Source organism: Dermacentor andersoni, chromosome 2, assembly GCF_023375885.2.
Source record: "Dermacentor andersoni chromosome 2, qqDerAnde1_hic_scaffold, whole genome shotgun sequence".
In the NCBI taxonomy this organism is placed as follows: domain Eukaryota; kingdom Metazoa; phylum Arthropoda; class Arachnida; order Ixodida; family Ixodidae; genus Dermacentor; species Dermacentor andersoni.
The window spans coordinates 174,282,641-174,304,613 of NC_092815.1; the positions used below are offsets into that span (position 1 = coordinate 174,282,641).

General features: G+C 46.1%; 1 protein-coding gene and 1 pseudogene across 1 annotated transcript; both read left to right on the forward strand.

Annotated features, from left to right (window-relative positions):
* Positions 1 to 4,977: 4,977 nt before the first annotated feature.
* LOC126540872 (solute carrier family 2, facilitated glucose transporter member 8-like) lies at positions 4,978 to 13,355 on the forward strand. The gene is made up of 3 exons (XM_050187700.2): positions 4,978 to 5,248; positions 7,152 to 7,375; positions 13,065 to 13,355. The coding sequence occupies exons 1-3, from the start codon at positions 4,978 to 4,980 to the stop codon at positions 13,353 to 13,355; spliced, it is 786 nt and encodes a 261-aa protein (XP_050043657.2).
* Positions 13,356 to 20,277: 6,922 nt separating this feature from the next.
* LOC126541063 (U2 spliceosomal RNA) lies at positions 20,278 to 20,459 on the forward strand (annotated as a pseudogene).
* Positions 20,460 to 21,973: the final 1,514 nt, after the last annotated feature.

Sequence of the window (21,973 nt, forward strand, 5' to 3'; positions counted from 1 at the left end):
CGACATAGGGGGGGGCCGGCACGCCGCAAGGCGCTGTCATCTCGCCGATGCTGTTTAATCTTGTCTTGATGGGACTCCCCGAAAAATTAAATCACATAGAGTCCCTGAATCACACAATCTACGCGGACGATATTACCATCTGGACCTGTGATGGCAGCGACGGATCAATAGAACAACGACTCCAGACTGCAATTAATACAGTAGAGGAACACCTCATAGGAACTGGCCTCACATGCTCTGCAGAGAAATCTGAACTTCTATTGTACCGCCCCACACTTAAAGGCAGGCCTCCCAAAGGATACGACAGAAACAAGGCTGATGAGGAAATCAAGCTACACACCAAGAACGGGCGGAATATCCCAATGGTCAACCAGCTCAAAGTGCTGGGTCTGGTAATCGAGAACAAAGGTACAAATAGGGAAACCGTAAAGAAGTTAGACACAAAGGTAACAAACACCATGCGATTAATAAAACGAATTACTAACAAGCACCAAGGTATGAAGGAAGAAAGTATCATACGGCTGATACAATCATTCGTAATCAGTCAGATCACATACATAGCAGCCTTCCACAATTGGTTTGCAGCTGAAAAGCGTAAAATTAACAACATGATAAGAAAAGCATGCAAACTAGCACCAGGGATTCCCATCAGTACGAGCACGGATCTCTTGCTAAAGTTAGGACTCCACAACACACTGGACGAACTCATAGACTCATAGAAGCACAACAAACATCTCAAGCAGAGCGACTAACCAAAACCAAAACGGGACGGCATATACTAAGCAAACTAGGAATGATTTACCACAATCTATACGGGGAAAAGAGGACGATAACGAGAGAAATTCGTGACAAACTCCTAGTACCAAATATACCCAAGAACAGGCATCCAGGTTACAACGACGGTAGACGCAAGAGTAGAGCAGAGAAAATTATCCGAAGCTTTGGGTCAGACGACAGAGCAACCTTCGTAGACGCGGCTGAATACCCAGACAGAAATAGCTATGTAGCAGTAATCGTAGATCACACCCAAAAATCCCTTACAAGCGTATCAGTTAATACCAAACATTCCGAGACTGCAGAGGAGGTAGCCATTGCACTAGTATTGGTCTCCACGAATGCTCAGTACATCACTAGCGATTCTCAAGCGGCCATAAGGAATTATGCAAACGGTAGGATCTCTCCTGAGGCATGGCACATCATCAGAGTCAATGAAGCAAAGTTCTCCAATGCAGAGAAGAACGGCAGGCAATTGCTCTGGTTCCCAGCGCATACGACTCCAGACATTCCCGCAGTCAACCTCAACGAGGTAGCACACCGCGAAGCTCGAGGTCTTACTCGCCGAGCTGAGCAAAGAGTGACTTCCATCGGTCAGGAGAACGCGGAGGAGGAAATCTGGAGAGAAAAAGATATATTAACAAGATTTAGCGATATTACCAAATTCTATCAAAATCGGAGGCGAGTATTACCACCGCCTCACACTGAACTGAACAGAGCTGAGTCCGTTACTTGTAGGCGACTACAAACAGAAACTTATACGAGTCCCGTGCAACTAAAAACTTTCTACCCCAATATATACGAGAGCGATATGTGCAAGCTATGCAATTCTGTTAGAGCCACCCTTCAACACATGTTGTGGGGATGTGAAATATACCAAAATGAAATGGCAGTCTCCCCAGAAAATCTACGGGCGCGGTGGTCGGCCGTGCTGCTCAGCTCAGAACTCCAAGACCAACTTTGGGCCGTCCAGCGAGCCAAGGAAGCCGCACGGGAGCAGCAGCTTCCAGTGGCCATCTAGGCGGCCCCAGGCCCGGGCCTCCCAATCGCCGGATTCCAAATAAAATTATCACACACACACACACACCCCTCTCGTAATGCAGAGGCTACAAGCACATATGAAAGTGAGGCGTACAATGCGTACATTCATTGGAATCTCGCATACAACGAACAGAAACGCGGCGTCACTTCGAGTGCTGCAAAAAAAAAAGAAACAAGTGACCTTCTCAATGGACCGTACCTCCGTAAGGCTGAGGCTACAAGCGCTCAGCAAAGTGAAGTGAGCGGTGCATAGATCCATTGAAATCACCCATACAACAGGCAGGATAGCACACATTTCAATGCCCTTCTGAGAGGATACAACATAAAGCCGAAAAGTAACGTCGTTGGCGCGAGCCTGACCCCGCTATACGAGAGCGCGAAGCCGCAGCTAAGTGTCGAAAACGAACCGGACAAGCCGAACTGCGAAAGCAGCAACGCGACGATGCGAGACGGCGCATTACCAAATGCGCAGCATGCTTTCGCCTTGACGGTTCACAGCAGTGTGGCATGTTGCCGAATTTCTTATATTTATTGTGGGCGAATGAACCCTTTTCTTTGACAATGTTGCATAAAGAAACGAATTCCCAAAATCTCGTCGTACTGCGCTTGTTGCGTGCGGGCTCTGCAGGCCGGCAGCCGTGATGCGATGCACGACTCTCAATTTATGAGGTTTCACGTGCCAAAACTAAGATCTGGGGTTCTTTAACGTGCACCTAAATTGAAGTACGCGGTTATTTTCGCACTTTGCCCACATCGAAATACGACCGCCGTGGCCTGGAGATGCACAACTGTACATGATAACACAGCATAATATGGTGGTATGGTGTGACGATAGCGTTTATTAGTCGGTTTTTGCTTTACAGACCAAAATCAGAAAAATATAACTCCTAAGTATTTAGCCTAGTATTCTCATCGTATAAATGACGAGTACGAAAGTGCAAATTCTGCTCTAAATACCAATGATTATTTAGTTACGGTTTATAAGCTAGCCCAAAACAATACCTTCCTAAAAAAAGCAAAATGTTGCGAAAATTGCACTACACATACACCACATACATCTTCAATTTCGTATCTCATGTTAGCACGTGAAATGAAAAGCGGAGAAATTAAAAAGCTCAGCTCTCGGCTTCTCGGAAGGAGAAGAGGAAGAAGAACCAAGAACCAAGAACAACGTCGTCCCTGACCACGGCTATCCTGGCGCCGAGAAGGAAATCAAGCGGGTAAAATATGTTTCTCATTCGCTAAGCTTGGAGCACTGGGTCAATTCACGAAGCATGTGCAATGAGCGGTGCCATAAAGAACAGCACGAAACGAAAAATCCCAACTAAACGAGAGTCTGTGGATACTTGTGATAGGCTCTTGTTTGTGTACTGTTCTGTGCGCTGTTGAATGAACTCGTGCCTTGTTTTCCTTTAAGTGTGTGATATGTATAACGTTATCGTATTACGTAATCGTATTACGTATTACGTAACGTAATCGTATAACGTATTAAGTAACGTAATAAGGTCACTTTACTTCACGAACAGGTTATGAACATTATTTCACACAAAGAAAGTTCACTTGCAAAATTTATCGCATGGAGATATTCTTATCATTATTGCTTTAAATATGGTACGGCTCTCTTACAATAAAGAACATCGTTCTTATATTATTAAGAACGAGGATGTACCTTAGACGCGACGAATAATGTTTTGTTAGTATCGGACCAACCGCCAACCAATCGCGCTGTCCCGCAGTCATGTATCAGCTTTTCCACAGAAACGGCCGGGATACAAATATGATAGCTACTCTCCCAAGTTGTAGCTAATCAGCATACACAAAGAATGAAATGAACATTGTTAAATACACATAGGCGATTTTCTTCTACTTCTATGTAGACAGTAGCGCAATCATGGAGTAGCTGAGAAGGCTAAGATAGGATAGTTTGAACGGGTAAGACAGCACAAGCTCTACGCACATCAGATAACAAACGCAATCTAAGAGCCTGAAATAGTACTTTCTTTGGTGTTGCCATGCGTCGCCGTTTGTTATGCTCGCGTTCTTTTATCTGCAAAAGGGCAGTGTCCTAATATATTCCTATTGAGAAAGTCGACGAGCATCGCCAGGCTGCCCTTCCCGCAAATGATCTGCTAACACCATGACAAGCACAGCTTTGCACCAGTACTCCTACAGAATGCCACCTTGTCCAGCGGGGGAGCAAAGCTGATGTTCTAGTGTTTTGGTTTGGTTTGAAATTTTCTCGTCGACATCACATTTTGAAGTCTAAATGGGATGTCTGAAATCGATGTGAAAATGTACATGCACCTATCCGCATCGGTACTTGCTTGACTATTTTGGTAGGCGCCTGAGCGTACGCTTGTATACGCATGTCCCTTTGTACGAAACGAAATGTCAACATCGTTTCCACACTCGTTTATCGGTTAGATAGAGTCAGTCAGAGAAATGAACATTGCTTGTTTCACCGGCAAAACCGGCAAACAAAATACTAACATAGGCGTGGCTACCCTCTAGATGTCAGTGCTTGTTTGACAGATAAAAGCGAGGAACCCCTGGTCAAATTTCTTAGCCCTTGTCCTTAATTTCATGGACCTTTCCATGGTCTAATTTACTGGTGTACATCATATACCGATATATAGAAACAATCATATTCGGTTTCAATGCATTAATATATGTGCGATCCCTGGTGAACTCAGTGAGACTGCAGCGCAGATGTCCGTGAGGTTAATTCAACGAGATTTTACGCTCTATAGCTACACTTTCGCAAGAACAGACGCCTTTAGGAAAGGCTTCGCGGAAGTCCTTAATTAGACAACTTGTGACATCTATAGCGCCATCTACTAAGTGAAGAACACATTGGTCTCCTGCTTGCAAGACAAAAGCCGCAGTCACTTATGCACTAAGACAGGGGCAATGAAATGATAATTTAGCGTTAGAACTTACATTACGTGAATGCCAGTGAAGCATAAATAAATGTCCATCTGGGCGCATAATACCTGCATTACGTGCTTTCGGCCTTAACGGCCAGACCAGGAATTCAGGTACTCTCCTCTTCGCAGCTCGTCGAGGCACAGCCGCGATACGGTGTCTTCCCGACACAGCAGCACTGCACCCGCGCAATTCAGCTCGCCCAGTGACCTGCCGTCGCCCCCCTACAATGCCGCAATGGAGGCGCTGCGGCGGATGCGGCCCCCGGCCAAAGGTGCAACGCCGGTCAGCGACCCGGACAGCATGCTTCCGTGCGGCCACCACGTGCACGCGATGCTGGTCGCATGCTATGGTACCCTGGCCGCGGGCACCGCACTCGGGTTCGCCTCGGCTGCCATGGCGTCCATTGAACGCCAGTCCTGGTACGACCTGCCGCGTGTGCCGCCTCAGAACAGGTGGATCGCCGACAGCCTCTTCCTGGGAGCCACCGTGGGCGCTCTGTTCTCGGGTGAGCATTGGAGCCGCGAACAATCTGATCCCGCTCGCTCACTTCCCCCAGACATTACCACTTGCTTTTGCTGCTCGCGGCGAGGGCCTTAGTCGAGGTGGCAACGTTATTCTGTGTCTAATTTATGCATTTGTTTCTTCGTTGCTGCACATTTCATTACGAATGCATGAGCTTCACATGCTAGATGTGTTGCTCCTCGCCTGTTTGAATTGTGTGATGTTAGAAAGTATCATTGTGGCCTACAAATGCGCTTCTGCATATGCAGTGGCGTATCGTGCTTTAATTCATAAGCATACACACTGTGCGCAGGTCATGCGTGGTGCATAGCGTAACGTTGTCCTTCTCGGTTTCAGGGTGTTTTGTTGAACAAGGGCTTTTGGCGGATCTGTCCTTCGTACAGCTTCAACTGTAAAGTATAAAGATGTAGCCTGTTCATCAACGGCAAGTTTTAACTATGAAATATAAAAAAGGGCGTTTAACAATTTTCGTCGATACAGAACAAACAACTATGCCTTGTCCTTCCTCGGGATTTGGAACGCTGCAAATAGACAAGGGTCCTAATACTAGAAAAATGTTTGAATTGAACACCTTGCATTTTTCCGAAATACGACCGTGAAATGGCACTCGAAAGGCAAAATAGGAACTTGAATCACGTGATTCTCACCTTCCCCTATGGCTACTGTATAGCGCTTCAACTGTAGTGCTGTGTACCACGATAGTGCATTTTATACAGGGTGCTTTTTTTAAGTCATGCAGATGCGGGATTTCATAAAGGCGTGTGAGCGTAGTTGCTGTAAACTTCTTGCAGATAAGTTCTTCTCCGCCGCTAAAGATGACATTCTCTGCCGCTAACAATGTGAGTCTCAGAAGTCTAATTATTTAAAATTGTTACATCTTTATCTGAACCTGGGGCAGTTGTTCAAATGAAAAATTGGTAGGCAGCCACGCTATAATGCACCCTCATTTTATTTAACATTAAAGTCCGACCTTGTTTCCAAAATTCAACATCTAATTGTGACGTGCAATCTAAGCAATATATAAACCGAGCGCGCAGTGGGCTCTCAAAAAAAAAAAAAAAGAGGCCCCACTATCATTCAAGACGGAAACACCCCGTGAAGAAATACGCGACGAACTTTGAAACTGAAAGTCGCGGCTATAGTCGCTGCAGATACTGAACGACACGTTTTGCTTGGCAAGCACCGTCTGCAACGTTCTGTATCGCCATCTGCCGCGACATGACATCACTCAAACTTGGTCACACACTTTATCGCGGGGTGTTTCCGTCTGATGTAGTTGCATTGGACGCTCAGTTTGGACAGTTCTTGGGTTAAGCGTTGAAATTCGAGGATAAATATCTCGAATTATGTGTGATTTTTAAGATTCATAAAAAACAAGGGCGATAAAAATTGGACAGCCTACAAGTTTTCCACATAAAGAACTGCCTGCAGCGCTTTCATAAACGCTTTATCAACGCTAATGGACACGCGAGTTACTCAATCCTCAGAGGAACACCGGCAGCAGCGCCGGTACTACAGCGCGTATGGCTGACTCGTCAGAAGGTGCATATGCAGAAAACAGGGCTGGTTGGAACTTGGGACAACTCAGATGTTTCCTGTAGTTGAAGCAAAAATAAAGTGTCTTTCAAAACCACCGACCTAATTTGTGCATACATTTATCGCACTTATATACAGAACCGTCTGTGGCTAATTATATTGGAAATGAGTGGCTAAGTACACACGACAGGAAAACGAAACACGGCTATGTGCCTTTACATTGGGCACATAAGATCATTTTTTTAAATATAGTTACTTGTCCACAGTCTTCGCGTACACTTCATTTGCACACTTCAGAAACAAAAGTAAAAATCACTTCGAATGTCTTACAACATCGCGGCCTTTTTCAGGCTTGGTGCTGCATATGGCCGGCTACAGAACAAGTATGTTGCTGTCTTCGGCCGGCCTAATCAGCTCGTGGATATGCATGGCCTTGGGAAGCAATGTCAGCATGGTACTGGTCGGCCGGGTAGCTTGCGGTCTCTTTGTGGGTGTTGTCGCCAACTGCGCCTGCCTCTATATCGCCGACGTCGCGCCTCCAGCCAAGAGAAGCACCTACGGAGGCCTTCCGGAGGTGCGCTATATACCGATTCATGCTATACAGCGTGTCGCACAAAAACACTGCTGTGAGCTGCATGCTTCTTTTGGTATAGGCCTGAGAAAACTAGCACAAAATTTGTGAATGCAAGGTGCAAACCACACGCATGCGCGCGTGTGTGCGTGCCTGCGTGTGTGTGGGAATGTGCCGCACCTTTATATGTGTACCTTATAGAAATCATGAGATATCATTCGTGTTTTTAGAGTAATCATCACTGTCTCTCGTAGTAGAATTTAAGTGCTTTTTCATGTGTCCTCTACTTCAGCGGGACTTCGATATTATCAATTTGCTATAATATCTAAGCAGTAAGCTACTCATTGCGTCATTTGATAACCTACTCTCGTCACATTAGTTTACTTAATTTCATGAGTTAAAATTTCCGCCAGCCTGCATAAACTTTCTCTAAACTGTCCAAACAGTCAATAGACAGTCTACAGACAGTTCCTTAAAACAGCATATGACTACTTACTGCTTTAAAACTCTTGTTGAACTTTTTCAAAGAGCAGTAGACCAACTATATATGGACGAGTTGTGTGTCTTTCTATACCGGCTATATTGGTGACGACCGTTTAGAGTTAGTAAAACTAGTTCATTGCAGACCGGCAATTGCATATTTTAGGACAAGGTTAGCAACAAGAGTCGACAAGAGACAAGTTCTTGTCGAGTTATTTAGTAGCCTAGTGCATGTTTCAGGTCAAGGTTAGCAACAAGGGTCGACGAAAGAAAACTTCCAGTCGAATTATTTACTAGTCTAGGCAACTAAGATTCGCTAATTAAGCTTTAATTTTTACCATTAGGCCACTAAAGTAAATTTCATGTTTGAGCTAATGCCGGGCAGATAACAACTCGGTATTTAAAACGGTTAACAATGCCTCATTTAAAACACGCTCGCACGAAGGGCGCCGACTTTACCGCCGCGCGGTACCAAAGCCGGTGTCGTTGCGGCACATGGTGAACTGAGCCCATGTGGCACCCCGTGGTGCCACGTGCTCCAGCAGGTGCGCTTACTGGAGCATGAAGCTATATACGTAGCGATATTGGTAGGTGACCCGCGCTAAAGTTGTGCTTGTCACACAAAAATAAAAAAAGTAAAAAAAAAAACGAAGCGCACAGTCATTGCTACTGGTCATAATCGGATTAACATAGCCTGTGTTTTCATTCACTAACGCCGGTATCAAAGCCGCCAGGCTTTCTTGATTTTTTTCTTCGTGACGCGACTTTTATAAGATCGATTAAATTTAAGGCGTGGTTCCGCATGACCCTAACGCAATCGTACCCGGTTTCGCACCGATATGGAATTGGAACTCCTTGTGCTATAGCATCCATGAAATAAAGGAATTGTATTTGAATTCTGGGGTTCTTGCGTGCCGCAACCACGATTTCACTATGAGGCACGCCGCATTGTAGGAGACTTCGGATTAATTTTGGCCACCTGGGGATCTATGGCGTCCCTCCACTCCACGAGACGAGGGTGTTTTTGCATTTCGCCCCCATCGAAATGCACCCGCCGCGGCCGGGATTTGCTCCCGCGACCTCGTGCTTAGCAGCGCAATACCATAGCCGCTTAACAACCACCGCGGGTCATCAAGTAAACGTTTTTGATATGCTTTAACTTGCGCCAGCTAACTTCTTAATTTCATCACCCCACCTAAGTTTCTGCCGTCCTCGACTACTGTGTCTTTGCCGTGGCAACATTTCTGCAACTTTAATGGTCCGCCGGATATTTATGCGCATCACATGGCCTGCCCAGTTGCGTATTGTACTCTTAATGTGAACTAGAATATTGTCTATCCCCGTTTGCTTTCTAACTCACATGGCTGTCTTCATGTCTCTTAACATTGCGCCTAAAATTTTTCCTTCCAGCGCTCTTTTCGCGGTTCTTAACTTGTTCTCGGGATTCTTTGTTAAATTCCAAGTTTATGCCCCATATTATAGCACCTGTAGAATGCAATCATTGCAGACTTTCTTTTCCAACTGCAGTAGTAGGATCCCAGTTAGGCTTTGGTAAGGCCTGCCATGTGCAAGTCAGCCCATTGTTATTCTTCTGTAAATTTCCTTGTCGTGATCAGGGTCCCCTGTGAGTAATGGACCCATACAAGCGTACTCCTGCGCAAACTTTAGAGGCTGTCGGGCTATCCTGAATTCTTTTTCCCTTGTCAGGGTATTGAACATTACATTTGTCTTCTGCATATTAATATTCAACCCCCCTCTTAGACATTAGCGGTTAAGGTTCTCAATCATTTGTTGTAATTCTTCCCCGGTGTAGCTGAACAGGAAAATCACATCCACAAACCAAAGATTGCTGAGATATTCGCTGTTGATCCTCACTGCAAAGCCTTCCCAGTACAACACCTTGAATACTTCTGAGCATGCAGTGAATAACATTGTAGAGATTGTGCCTCCTTGCGTGACCACTGTCATGACAAGTAACTCTCTACTTATCTGGAGATTCGCCAGCTGTAAATTTTACTGTACTGTATATGTCGGTATGTTGGAATCACCTAGCACAATATAGAGGTAAGAGTATATCGCAGGGAGAGACCTTCGTCCTACAGTGGGCCTAACAATAGTCTGATAACAATGATAATCACGTCACCATTGTCAGCATCGCTGTTTTCGCTATCGCGAATTCATTTAACGTGTTTTTTTTCTATTAATAGAAAATCTAGAACTACATTATCAGGTGGTCACGTATAATGGAAGAACACTTGGAACTTCTGATTTTGTACTGTCAATTGATGATTACGAGTGATGTAAGATCATTAACTCACTACCGTTAAGCAAGCTTTTTGGCTACGACAAAATTAGAATGAAGGATTTATAATAACTTATTAAAAAGTAATAACACTGCTGCTGCATATTTTGAATGACCGTTTAGAAACTAGCGACATACCTTAAGGATTGAAAGTATCGGTAATTAGGCCAATATATAAGTCTAGGAAGAAGTCGAGCAAGAACTATTGTGTGATAGAAACATTGCCGTCTCATTATATACGAGAAGATTGTTCATAAAAGCATGGCTTCACTTGGTGAGAAGTGCTCCGTAATAAATGATGCTTAATATGGCTTCCGGTGGTAGCTTGGATCGGCTCACCACCTAAGGGAATCTGTAACCTGAATAACAAACATGTGGTTCAATATCAGGTATTTTTCGGCCTATTTTTAATTGTGAAAAACGTTTTCATACTGTTGAATACCCTAATATGCTACAAAAATGAGAAGGTGTTGGTTTTAGAGGATTGTATGAGCAGTTCTTTTCTAGTTCTTTACTGGTCGCCTCCAAACTGAGAAGATAAATGACCCATTCAGCCAATTCAAACGCATTATATATGATGTTCCGTAAAGTTCCGTACTTAAATTCAAACCTTTTTCAGTACCGCTAAGACATAGCGTTGCAGATATCTTATTAGTCACACAGTCGAGCTTTGACATTATAGCAAACGGACGTCGACACACTTTTTGATTGGCTGTAGGATAACAAAACATGTGTATATGGAGCAAAAAAGTACGCAGGTATCTTTTATAAATCACCACAAGGGAGCTTGGTACAGAGCATCTATTGTAATTCATCGCAGCGCATGCACAGTGCGTCAATTCGCACCGGTACAGTTCTGTTCCAATATTAAATATTTGGGAATGTAGGTACGTTGAGAAGAAAATGTTCTCATGTCCTCATGCAGAACAGGCAGTGGAAGAATCTGTCCTACAGTACGGTGTCACTGTGTAGGATTCTTGTTGTCAGTCACAGGCTCAACAAATTGACAACAAAAGGTAACTGGTTAATAAACTCATACATGCCACATAAGGGCACCAATGCTGTCGGATTGAAGACCTTGCTTGATTGAAGACCTTGAAGTAAAGCAGAGGCCCGAGTTTTATTAGTCAAATCATAAGAAGCCTTCAGTAGGGACACCAAAGACATCGTAGGGAAAATGCCATGTACTGAATAGCTGAAATAAAGAAATAATAATTTAATGGAAATGAAAATGGATAAAAAGACAACCGACCGCTGCTAGGGCACGAGCCTACGTCTTCGCATTATGCGTGCGATGCTGTTATTAACCAATTGCATTCACCCCCCCCCCCCAAAAAAAAAAAAAAGATATCCCCATACACGGGACGCCTGCGACAAAAAGGTATGTTCCACATTTCGTTAACGCCGTGGTTGCTCAGTGGCTATAGTGTCGGGCTGCTGAGCACGAGGTCGCGGGATCGAATCCCGGCCATGGCGGCCGCATTTCGATGGGGGCGAAATGAGAAAACACCCGTGTACTTAGATTTAGGTGCCCGTTAAAGAACCCCAGGTGGTCGAAATTTCCGGAGTACTCCACTACGGCGTGCCTCATAATCAGAAAGGGGTTCTGGCACGTAAAACACCATAATTTAACATCCGTCGTCAAGGCCGTAAGGTGTGGCGCTGGCTAACACTCCCCGGTTTAGTTTCAATAGATAAGCATTAATACCCCAGAAAGTGGACGGGAAAACGACGCCGCGGCAGCCCAAATGGTAAGTGCATCCCGCGCGCAATGCGAAGACGTGGGTTCGTGCCCCACCTGCGGCCAGTTTATAAGAATTCTCCGCCCCCTCCCTCGCTTCACCCGCACGCACGAAGGTGAGACGAGGGAGGGTGGCTGCTGTATGCGCTGCTCCGGCGGCTGCTGTATACGGCGCGCCCGCGCGGGCCTTATCTTCGAAGGGATCTGCGACGTTTGCGGAGTGCGCGTAGCGCAGGTAGCTTCGTAAGCGCTGTGCTTTCGACGTATCGTTCGCGTTGAAGTAAGAAATGCACTAAGGACAATCACTGCTGCTGCCGGGTTACCACACTGCAGCATTTCATAGCGAGTCTCCGCGCTCATTGAGCGAGATGTGTTCATGTTTACATGTGTGCGCGTGACAACCTGCTTGTTAATTTAGTTAATACACATTGGCGGGCTATTTGGTTTCAAATGATGATAGAATGTGTACACGAGACTGAACGACGAACTGGACGTCCTCGTTTCGTGCCTACACATTACATCATTATTAATTTCGTTAGTAAGGGAATGCTTACAAGTTTATACGGCCAATGAAAGTAATATCCTTACTTCGTATAGCTATCAACTAATTGGCTATCGAAATCGGTGCTTCGCCTTTCAGAAGAAAGTGCGAATTTTCTTCATCCACTTTCATTTCCATTAATCTTTCCTTTCTTTCATTAAATTAATAAGTACATGTAATTTCTCCTATGCTGTCCTTGGTGTCATTGTCTGTTGGCTTCTTATGATATGACCAATAAAAATCGGGCCCTCGGTTTCCTGTCGTCACTTTCTATTTTCATGGCATAAAATGTTTATGTATGTATGTATGTATGTATGTATGTATGTATGTATGTATGTATGTATGTATGCATGTTTGTATGTATGTATGTATGTATGTATGTATGTATGTATGTATGTATGTATGTATGTATGTATGTATGTATGTATGTATGTATGTGTGTGTGTGTGTGTGTGTGTGTGCGCGTGCGTGCGTGCGTGTGTATGTGTGTATGTATGTATGTAAGTATCTATGTATGTATGTATGTACGTGTGTGCGCGCGTGTGAGTATGTGTGTTTAATCGTGTGGTAAGAGGAATCGACTACATTGCGCAATTAGCTGGTCATGAGTGCTGCCCGATATTTGCAGGTTGCCACAAGTGCGGGAATTCTGACGGCTTACTCATTGGCTGGATTCCCGTGGGAAGTGCAGGCAGGTGGTTGCGCTCTCGCTGCTATTCCCACGCTTGCGCTGCAGCGCTACATTATCGAGAACCCACGCTGGCTTCTGGCACAAGACCGCTTTCTCGATGCTGACAAGGCCGTGATGCGCCTCTACGGCATCGACCCTCCACCTGAATTCCGGCAACACAAAGGCAATGAACTCACACAGCAGCAGGGCACGGCAGCTTCCTACCGATGGCCGAAGGAAACCAGGTGAAAAAAAATTATTGCGATAGCAATTTCATTAACACTCTTGGTGCATTTCTGCTGTCAGTGTCGACGTGGGAGGTGGCGTCGCCGTAGGGTGCCATGTAAACTCTACGGGCGACAACATCGTCGCAGAGCGCCCTACGCTGCATGTGCGAGTGCAAGTATGCGAGGGTAGCTGAAGATCGCTGCTCGATCTCGCCGACGCGCGAGGGATGAATACGAAGAGGAAGCGCTCGGTCTTCCCACGCACGCCAGGCACACGACGGTGCTTGGCACCGGGAGGAGGGGGGCGGTGATATCAGGCTGCAACTGCGCATGTGGTGGTCGCATATTGAGATCCATCGCCGTTGGGGGCAGAGTCTAGCTACGTCGGGGGCTCGTAGCGGTTGTGCGGGCTGTGTGTCCTCGAATCTCACTTTGCGTTGAAGCGACAGATAGCGCGAATGTCATTTCGTTCGCTGCTGCTTCCCCGTTTTCTCGCGCCAGCGTTTTGACCAGTGTCCGCAGTCATGGAGTGTGATGTGTTCATGTTTGCTGTGCGTGCTGACACCATGCTCATTAATTTATCTAGCAAGCGAATGTTCACAAGTTGATACGGCCGATAACAGTACTATCCTTACTTCGTGTGGCTGTCTGCTAACTTCCTATCGCAATATATGCTTGGCCTTTCGAGCCAAACTGCGTCTTTTTTTTGTTATAGGGATGGTAAACGTTCGAGGGTATGGCGGCTCTATGTAGCGCTGAGTAGCTGGAGTTTGTCTCATCAATATATTTACAACCTCACTTATTGCTTGCAAGTTACCTATTTTAGGTTCACTATTAAACAAAAAACGTGCTTAATGAACCGCCATTCCTTAGTTCCAATAGATACTTATGAAAGCCCGCATATTCTCGTTTTCATGTATTATTCGTTTTTTTCTTGAAGGGGGGTGGGTGTATTAATTTGCCTTTCTATGTCACGCATATTCTATACATGCTCATCAAGCTCCGTCTTTCACAATAACGAAAAATTCAATCTGGAGCTCCATATATGTTGAAATATGCATACGGGCTGTCACAGCTAACATTATGCAATGTCTAAAATATATGCTTGTGCGCTATATATGACACTGCGAAAACCACGCTGTTTGCTACTTAATGCGGCAAGTTGCACTATAGAATCTTGCATTCTGTATTATGTCCAATTAGGGGCCCTACAAGCTAACACTATTCCAATCTCTTTTTATTCCGATGTCCTGACGTCAAATTTACGTAACCACTGACGCAAGCATCGGGCGGTAAACCACAGCGTTGTTCTAAAAACCCAATGAAATGTGCGTCTCGTTTGTAAGATGTCACTTTCTTTTGCATTCAAAGCGAATAACATTGCCCACATTGAGCACTTTTTCTTATCTAACTGGATGCGAAGAGGCGAGGAGCACGCTCAAGTGTAGAGAGTTTCGATGAGGCCGAGCCAGCACAGTGAAAGTAAATAATCTGATGAGGACGGTGGTGCCGGCGTCGTCGACTGGTCCGCGTCCGTTTCCTTAGTGCAGTTTGCGCTCACTGGTCGAAAATCGCGGTGGCGTGCAACGGAAGTTTAAAATTGGAGGACGCTTAAGCTTCGCCTTCAAGAGTGGAACGCGATAGCGTTATCGAACCCCGTTCGCACCGCCTACTCAAACGCGCTACGCCAGCCAAACGTCGCGATCGGCAGAGATAGCCGGGCCCCGACGCGCCATGAAGGCGGACGCGGTCATGGTCGAGGGTCTGCTATACATGCGGCTATACATGAATTATTTTAGTTTTGTCCGGCGTATTAATGCGCATTTAACTCGTACACGTCCCTTTTATTCGGCGAGTTTTCGCAGAAATTTAGCGGAAACGTACTTCGCTACTCGTGAAACTGCGACTTCTGTAAGTTACATGGTCATAATTACGGATATACACCGCAATATAACTTTCTACGGCACGTTTCTAAGGCAACACCGCATTCACTAGATGCGATTTTGTCCCGTTTAGAAGCAACGAACTCGTGGCTGAGTCGTAGCGACTCCGTCTCACACTCCGGAGACCCTGGTTCGATTCCCACCAGCCCATCTTGCAAGATGTTTTTTTATTTATGAAGTGTCTACTGGGATTTATCGCTCACGACCAGCCGACACCGATGACACCGGCTTTTCTGGGACACGAGCTCCTTAACGCTGTCGCGTTAAAAATGCTGATAAAACGGATCCTCAGCAAAGAAGAGTTGGCAGAGCGATGTCGTATACGTATCCAAAGGTGTCCATAACGTTAAACTGCAATTGATTTCTTTTTCATTCTACGCTAATAAATCCAGGTCCCCGGCAGCTCCGAGTAGTTACAGCCACAGCGATCGCCGGACAGCCATCTTCTATTGCTTTCAGAAGGGGGAGGTATCCGGCTATACATGAAATATTTTAGTTTTGTCCGGCGTATTAATGCGCATTTAACTCGTACACGTCACTTTTATTCGGTGAGTTTTCGCAGTTTTGTGATGTCGCGTGACAGATAGGCGAAGGGGGCGCAGCCCCAAAACATTTGAGCAATAGCAATTAGTCAAACCACGCCTTTATCGGTAATAGCGTAAACAGCATCGAATCAGGAATTCTTATTTTTCTTTCGTTCGGTCAATTCATGCATCATCAGTCTTCACATAGAATATAAGATGGGGTGCGCTCATACGTCGCTTGACATACAGGCGTAGGGGTGATGGTTCAAAAATGTTTTGACCTATCGTAGAGGGCTGATTGCAGAATTGGAATAGAAAATTTTGGAAAAGCTTTACGTTATAGCACCCTAGGTCTCGATTACCGGGAAAAGGTAAGAAGTCCTTCAAGTGTGAAATTAATTTGCGATAAGCAAGCGCTTTAATTCATTAGTTTTAGAAGGAAGTTGCAAGTGCAACAAGATGTGCTCGAAAACATTATATGCCTGTAGTCCCAGTGCCTTAGAAGAACTGCATGTTTTAGAGAATATACTTAAAGAAAGTGTGTGGCAAGTAAGGTACGGCATGCAGGAAAAGTTTGAACTGTGGGGCCTAACTACTGCCTAAATAAACAGTAATAAACCTTCAGTTTCTTTCTTCCTTTTTTTTTTTTTTTGATGCAAAGCATCCTTTGCCTGATTCTTGGGGCTTCGAGGTAGTTAGGTATGTATATAGGTAGGTAGGTTCTTTTCTCACCTCGCTTTAAATAAAAAAAAATATTCTGTGGCGAAAGGCGGAACCGAAAATCTGCCATCGAGCAGAGCTGCCAGGTGCTCTAACCACTATGTCGTGGTCTTTTCTTTCTTTATTTTCAGTTAGCTTGAAACCCGAAATCGGAATTTGTGATCGCAGATCAAACTCGTTTCATATTATTGCGATAAGGATTACATAGATCCTCCAGGCGCATTTCTGCCGCCGGCGTCAGCGTCACCATGAGGTTCCGTGTAAAGGCCACGGGCGATAAAATCGTCGCCACGCGGCATATGCTGAGTGAAAGCATGCCAGGGTCATCCGGCGATCGCGGTTCAATCTCGCGCACGCAACGGCGGAAAGCGGGGAGGACGCTCGCCGCCCTCCTTCGCGGGCGAGGTTTCTGGGGGAGGGGAGGGAGGAGGCAGCGCGTTCTACTCCGGTCGGCCCAGGCGGCCGCCCGCCCCCGGCCGGGCCGCGTTATCTTGAAAGCATCGGTAACGGGTACAGAGTCTGCGCTGCACTGTATTTTCAAGGCCTAGTTCGCGTTGATGCGAGCGGTAGCACGAAGGTCAATTTGCTCGCTGCTACTGCCGCGTTTCCTCATTGCAACGTTTTGACAGCGAGTTTCCGTGGTCATCGAGTAGGATGTCCTCATGGCAGCTTGTGCGCGCCTGACACCATGGATGCTTGTTAATTCATTTATACTCACGGGTAACTTCATGTGGTTGTGAAGGGGAAAGCTACGGAGGCAAAGCGAGCGCAAATGAGAGGGCTTCTCGAAAGTGTCCCGCATTTTAGTTTACCTTAGTTTAGGCTGGGGAAAGCAAAACATAAACACTTTACAAGCAACAGTTAAATAAGACAGAACACACCACTGAGCGTAAATGCCTACTCATTTTGAGGATTTTCCTTTCCGCGTTGGTGGAAACGCGAAACCGTCACACGTGGAAGCTGCATCGATTAGGTGTCTGTTTCGAACAACCAAAACCACTTTGGAACGCTGACGGAATACTTCGCGTGGTAACCCACGTGGAGCAGCCACGCACTCGTAGCTTCCCCTTCGCAGCCCGGCAACGTTGTCGCATGTATAGTATGCCTATGTTCACGAGTTTATGCCACCGATAAAACTGCTATCCTCACTTCGTGTAGCGCCCACCAATTTGCTATCGCAATCAATGCTTCGCCTTTCGGGCGAAACTGCGACTTTTCGTTACAGCATCGAACACTGACATGACATCTTCAGTCAGTCGTCTCATACACATCACATACTTTCACAACCATTTCCACAAGCCACTAACACACAGATCAGCCCTTTACCATCACAATGTAAATATGCCGACAGGCTATGCGAGACTGCATGCAATCCAAGTAAAAGCTAACGTCCGTCGTTCAAAATCACATAAAGGCGGTAAATGTGAAGTAGATTGAGCGGTAGGTCTGTCTGTATAGTTCGCTTTATTGTATCGCAAAATAAATTGGCATTATTTCAATCAATGAAAACATGTTCACTATTTTCAGCATTGTTGTGCAGAGAGCAACTGGTAGACGGACGTCTAGCCACATAATGTGGTAACGGACGCCTGCTGGGACTAGAGTACTTAGACTACCCTCTCTCCCTCCCGGCCCCTCCCCTCTCTTAAAAAGGAAATAAATTTCATTCATTCATTCAACTGCTTCACCATGCACGTAAATTCCTGTTTGCTATAACGACGTTTTAACAAGCAAAGTTCCTGTGTGCAGTTTACGGAAAGATATCCTAACGTTAGCCGTCATTTATTACATCTTTTTAACCCTTTTGAGCACGTCTTGCCCACGCCCTTCTTGAAACATTAAGCGATATAATGTTACAGGGAGCGCACTTTCAATAAGATCCTTTGTAAGAGGCTTTCTTATTGCGCGGGAAAGGTTCTCAAGGGAAAAGCTTTCCCCGAAGAACCGATAGGGTGTCGCAACGTCGCGCAAGAACGGTGGCACGGTGTGACGGGCGCCAGTAGCTAATCAACACAATATTGTGCTGCTCCCACGCACTGTAGGAATCGATGTAAACGAAGTTTTCTGTCTTGTTTGCTTTGATTGACGATAATTAGCGGTGATGTTGACTGCGATTGTTTGATTTCTTCAACCTTTAGGCCAAGTTGAGAGTGGTGAGTTGATGGTACACGTTGCCGTGCGTGCAACATCGATATTTGTGTTTGTAGTACATAGAACACACAGGGAGGCGTGTGTGCCTGAGGCGTTGTTGTGCGCCATTGTTAATAACCTATGAGAGGGTCGAGCACTATCATTGCCTCACATGGCACACTACATCATGGCAGAAGTGTTGGCAGAAATATTGGGCTGTGCATGCCGAAACCACAACCGGATTATGAGGCACGCTATAGTTGTGGACTTCGCAATAATTTTGACGCCCTGATGTTCATTAACGTGCACCTAAATCTAAGTGCCCCAGCGTTTTTGTATTTCTCTCCCGTCGAAATGCGGCTGCCGCGGTTTGTATCGAACCCGCGACGCCGAGCAATACTATTGCCGCAAAGCTAGCGCGGTGGACACAGAATTGTTGATTTGACGTGCGATCGCTTCCGTATAGTATCACCTAGACGCTACGAGATTTAATGCGGCATTGAGTCTGCAGGCCCTGGGTCACTTGTCCGCTTAACACATTCAGGTGATGTTTATTTTTCAGAAAGAGCAGAAACGTACACTACCTACCTTTGTTTTGCCCGCAACCGCGTTCATGTCTATAGTAGAAGCGTTTGCTTGCTTTCTCACGACACCATTTCACTGCGCCGCCCTTCCCCACTGTATGGGAACTGCGAGCGAAGAGTGGAAAGGTTGTTATTCAGTTATTTGACGACAGCTCTTGTTCTACCCATTCTCGGCCTCTTCTCCATGCCCAATATCTTCCATTATATCTGTCCCTCCAGAAGACTTGCACACTGGCATAAGGGTAAGCGCTGCAGTTTCTGCAGTGCTTTTGCGGGAAGTCACGGATAAGTACAGCTGTCAACAGGCTAATCTGACGATGCCTGTGGAGCTCCAGTGGGCATTGTGCACATGCGACGCGACGCAAATGTCCAAACGAGTCACCTTTCTCGCGTCGCCTTTCCTTTCTGCCACCCTGCTTCTATGTATGTACACGCTCTGAACCACCCCCCGACGCGGCGTGCAAGACAACAGCAGCAGCAGTAAAAACGTCGCAGGAGCAGGCAAAGAAAGCTTCGCTTTAAAAAACCAGGCATGACATCTGTAAGCATAGTTTGAAAACAAAATATCAGAGCCATTCTACTCTGTGAAGGTGGATGACCAGCGAAGCTGTGTATGGGCCCCGTAATGCTGAACGGGGCCCGACACCTGTTGCTAACGAATACCGACACGTAGAAAAGACACGGACCTCACTGCACTTCGAGGGCACGCACTGCTTCACCGTAGCCAAGGCGATCACGCGTTGATCGACGTCCGGCCGTGCAGTAATGCTTTTGAAGTCGCTCGAAAACTACAAGCGGTCACACGCAACACAGGCCACCCAAACTTGGTTCCCTACAAACTCCCTCTTAAGTCTGCCCATTGCTCCGGTGAAACGTTCCAAGTTTGCGGGATCGGCGCCACATGGACTGTTCGCAGTTCTTTCCCCTTCGCCGTCCCGGCGGGCAGCACGCTTTCGGAACCGCCACCACGGGAGAGCAGAAGAAAGCAAAGGAGATACGCAAGCGCTTGGAACGCCGACAATTAGAGGGTGGTGCGAACGCAAACATGCCGGACGCAGATCAAAGCGTGGTATCTGTTCTTATCAGCTCAATATCTCATAAAGGTTGTATTTGGACCTAAGGGAATAAACTAATTTTTGCAAGTTGGCGGAGTGCTTAAAGCCTGCTTCACCTCCGCCGCTGGTCTGCCCGTTATTGCACTATCTTCGGGATCCGCGCACGTTTGGGTAGAAATGCTGAATCTACATGGGTCGATAGACGCAGGCAGTTTTTCCCAAACCTAGTCATATACAGCGTCGCTGTTAATGCACGAAACAATGTATCTTTCATCTTTTATCAATGTGAATCTTGAAACAACTTGCTGAGGAAGCAATTGACACAAAGACGGACCAGCTTTCTCTACTCGACGAAACAAATTGATCCTTGATGTTCGCTCCCACGAAGAGCATCAGATAAACGTGGCAAAGATGCGGTGAAACTTTTGAATGTGCTTACATCTGCCATACAGTGCCTGCAGAATGTACATAATTTTAGCCACGGGAAAAAAGTGACAAATACTGTCGCGTTTGAAAATCGACAATTCTAGGTCACCCCAGGCTTCGGCCATTGTGTGGTTCATGCATTTATTTTTTTTCCAGCCAGAGTAACTCGTTCTCCCGATACGCATCTGAATGTACCCGCAGATAAGTGCTGGGTGTCTAGGCCACGGTAAGACGCATGCTTATCTGATTCCGAATGCAGCTAGCTTTTTTGACACACTCGGTGCGTACGGCCCTTGCTATTTTCTCGTCTTCTTTCTTTGTGGCAGCTCGCGTTTCGAGGCGCTGTATTAGACTGAACAATCGGCAGCATCGGCGCACTTTCCGCAACAATTTCCTTGTAGCGGTTCACGCTACGTATAAACTGCACTACGTTGTATCCGCCCTCGCGATTGCCCAAATTACGTTTTACCATTTCCTCGACGGAGTACCAATGCCATCGTCATTCTAACACGCACCACATGACATACCCATAGGTACTTGGGCTTCCATCAGACGTAGTCGCTGATCACGTCACAGTCCTGGCTATTCTCACACACGCTAGGCCACTACCTACGCAGTACCCAACAATCGCCAAGGCGCCAGCTCGCGTCAAGCGGCCGGCGTAGAATTCATGTCACTGCCGCCAAATACGATCGTCTTCAACATGATCGTCGTCGTGCCGCTACTGTGACACACACGTGAGCTCCCGACCCACACATAGCGCTACTGAGGAGGATGGAAAATCGCGTGAGTTGGTGCAGCTTCTCGGCAGCAACAGTGCGAGTGGAGGCGGACAAAGTAAAAAAAAATTATGGAACTCCACACGAAGCTGACTGTCAAATAAAGTTTACTTAAAGAAAGCATGTAATATATAAAGCATAGCAATCACACGATCATTCACCGAGCCCCACGGCAAAATCAAAGAGAATTATCCAAAACACAATATTCATGCTAAACATCCGTAACTTACCAAGGTACCAGCGTGTGAAAAAGGGAAACGTGAGAGGAACAATGGGAAAACCAAAACTACAAGGCGGTACCGTTAGGCACCAGGCGGAGCGGCTGCCTCATTCGATATCTAATACGGTAACTTTGCTTTCTTGCAGCGATATGGTGAAATAATGGAGGTTTACCTTATAAAAAAGAAGGGATCATACTCTCTTGGTAACCCATTCAAATCGCTACGAAACTTTACAAAATGTTTCACGTGCTCGAGTGC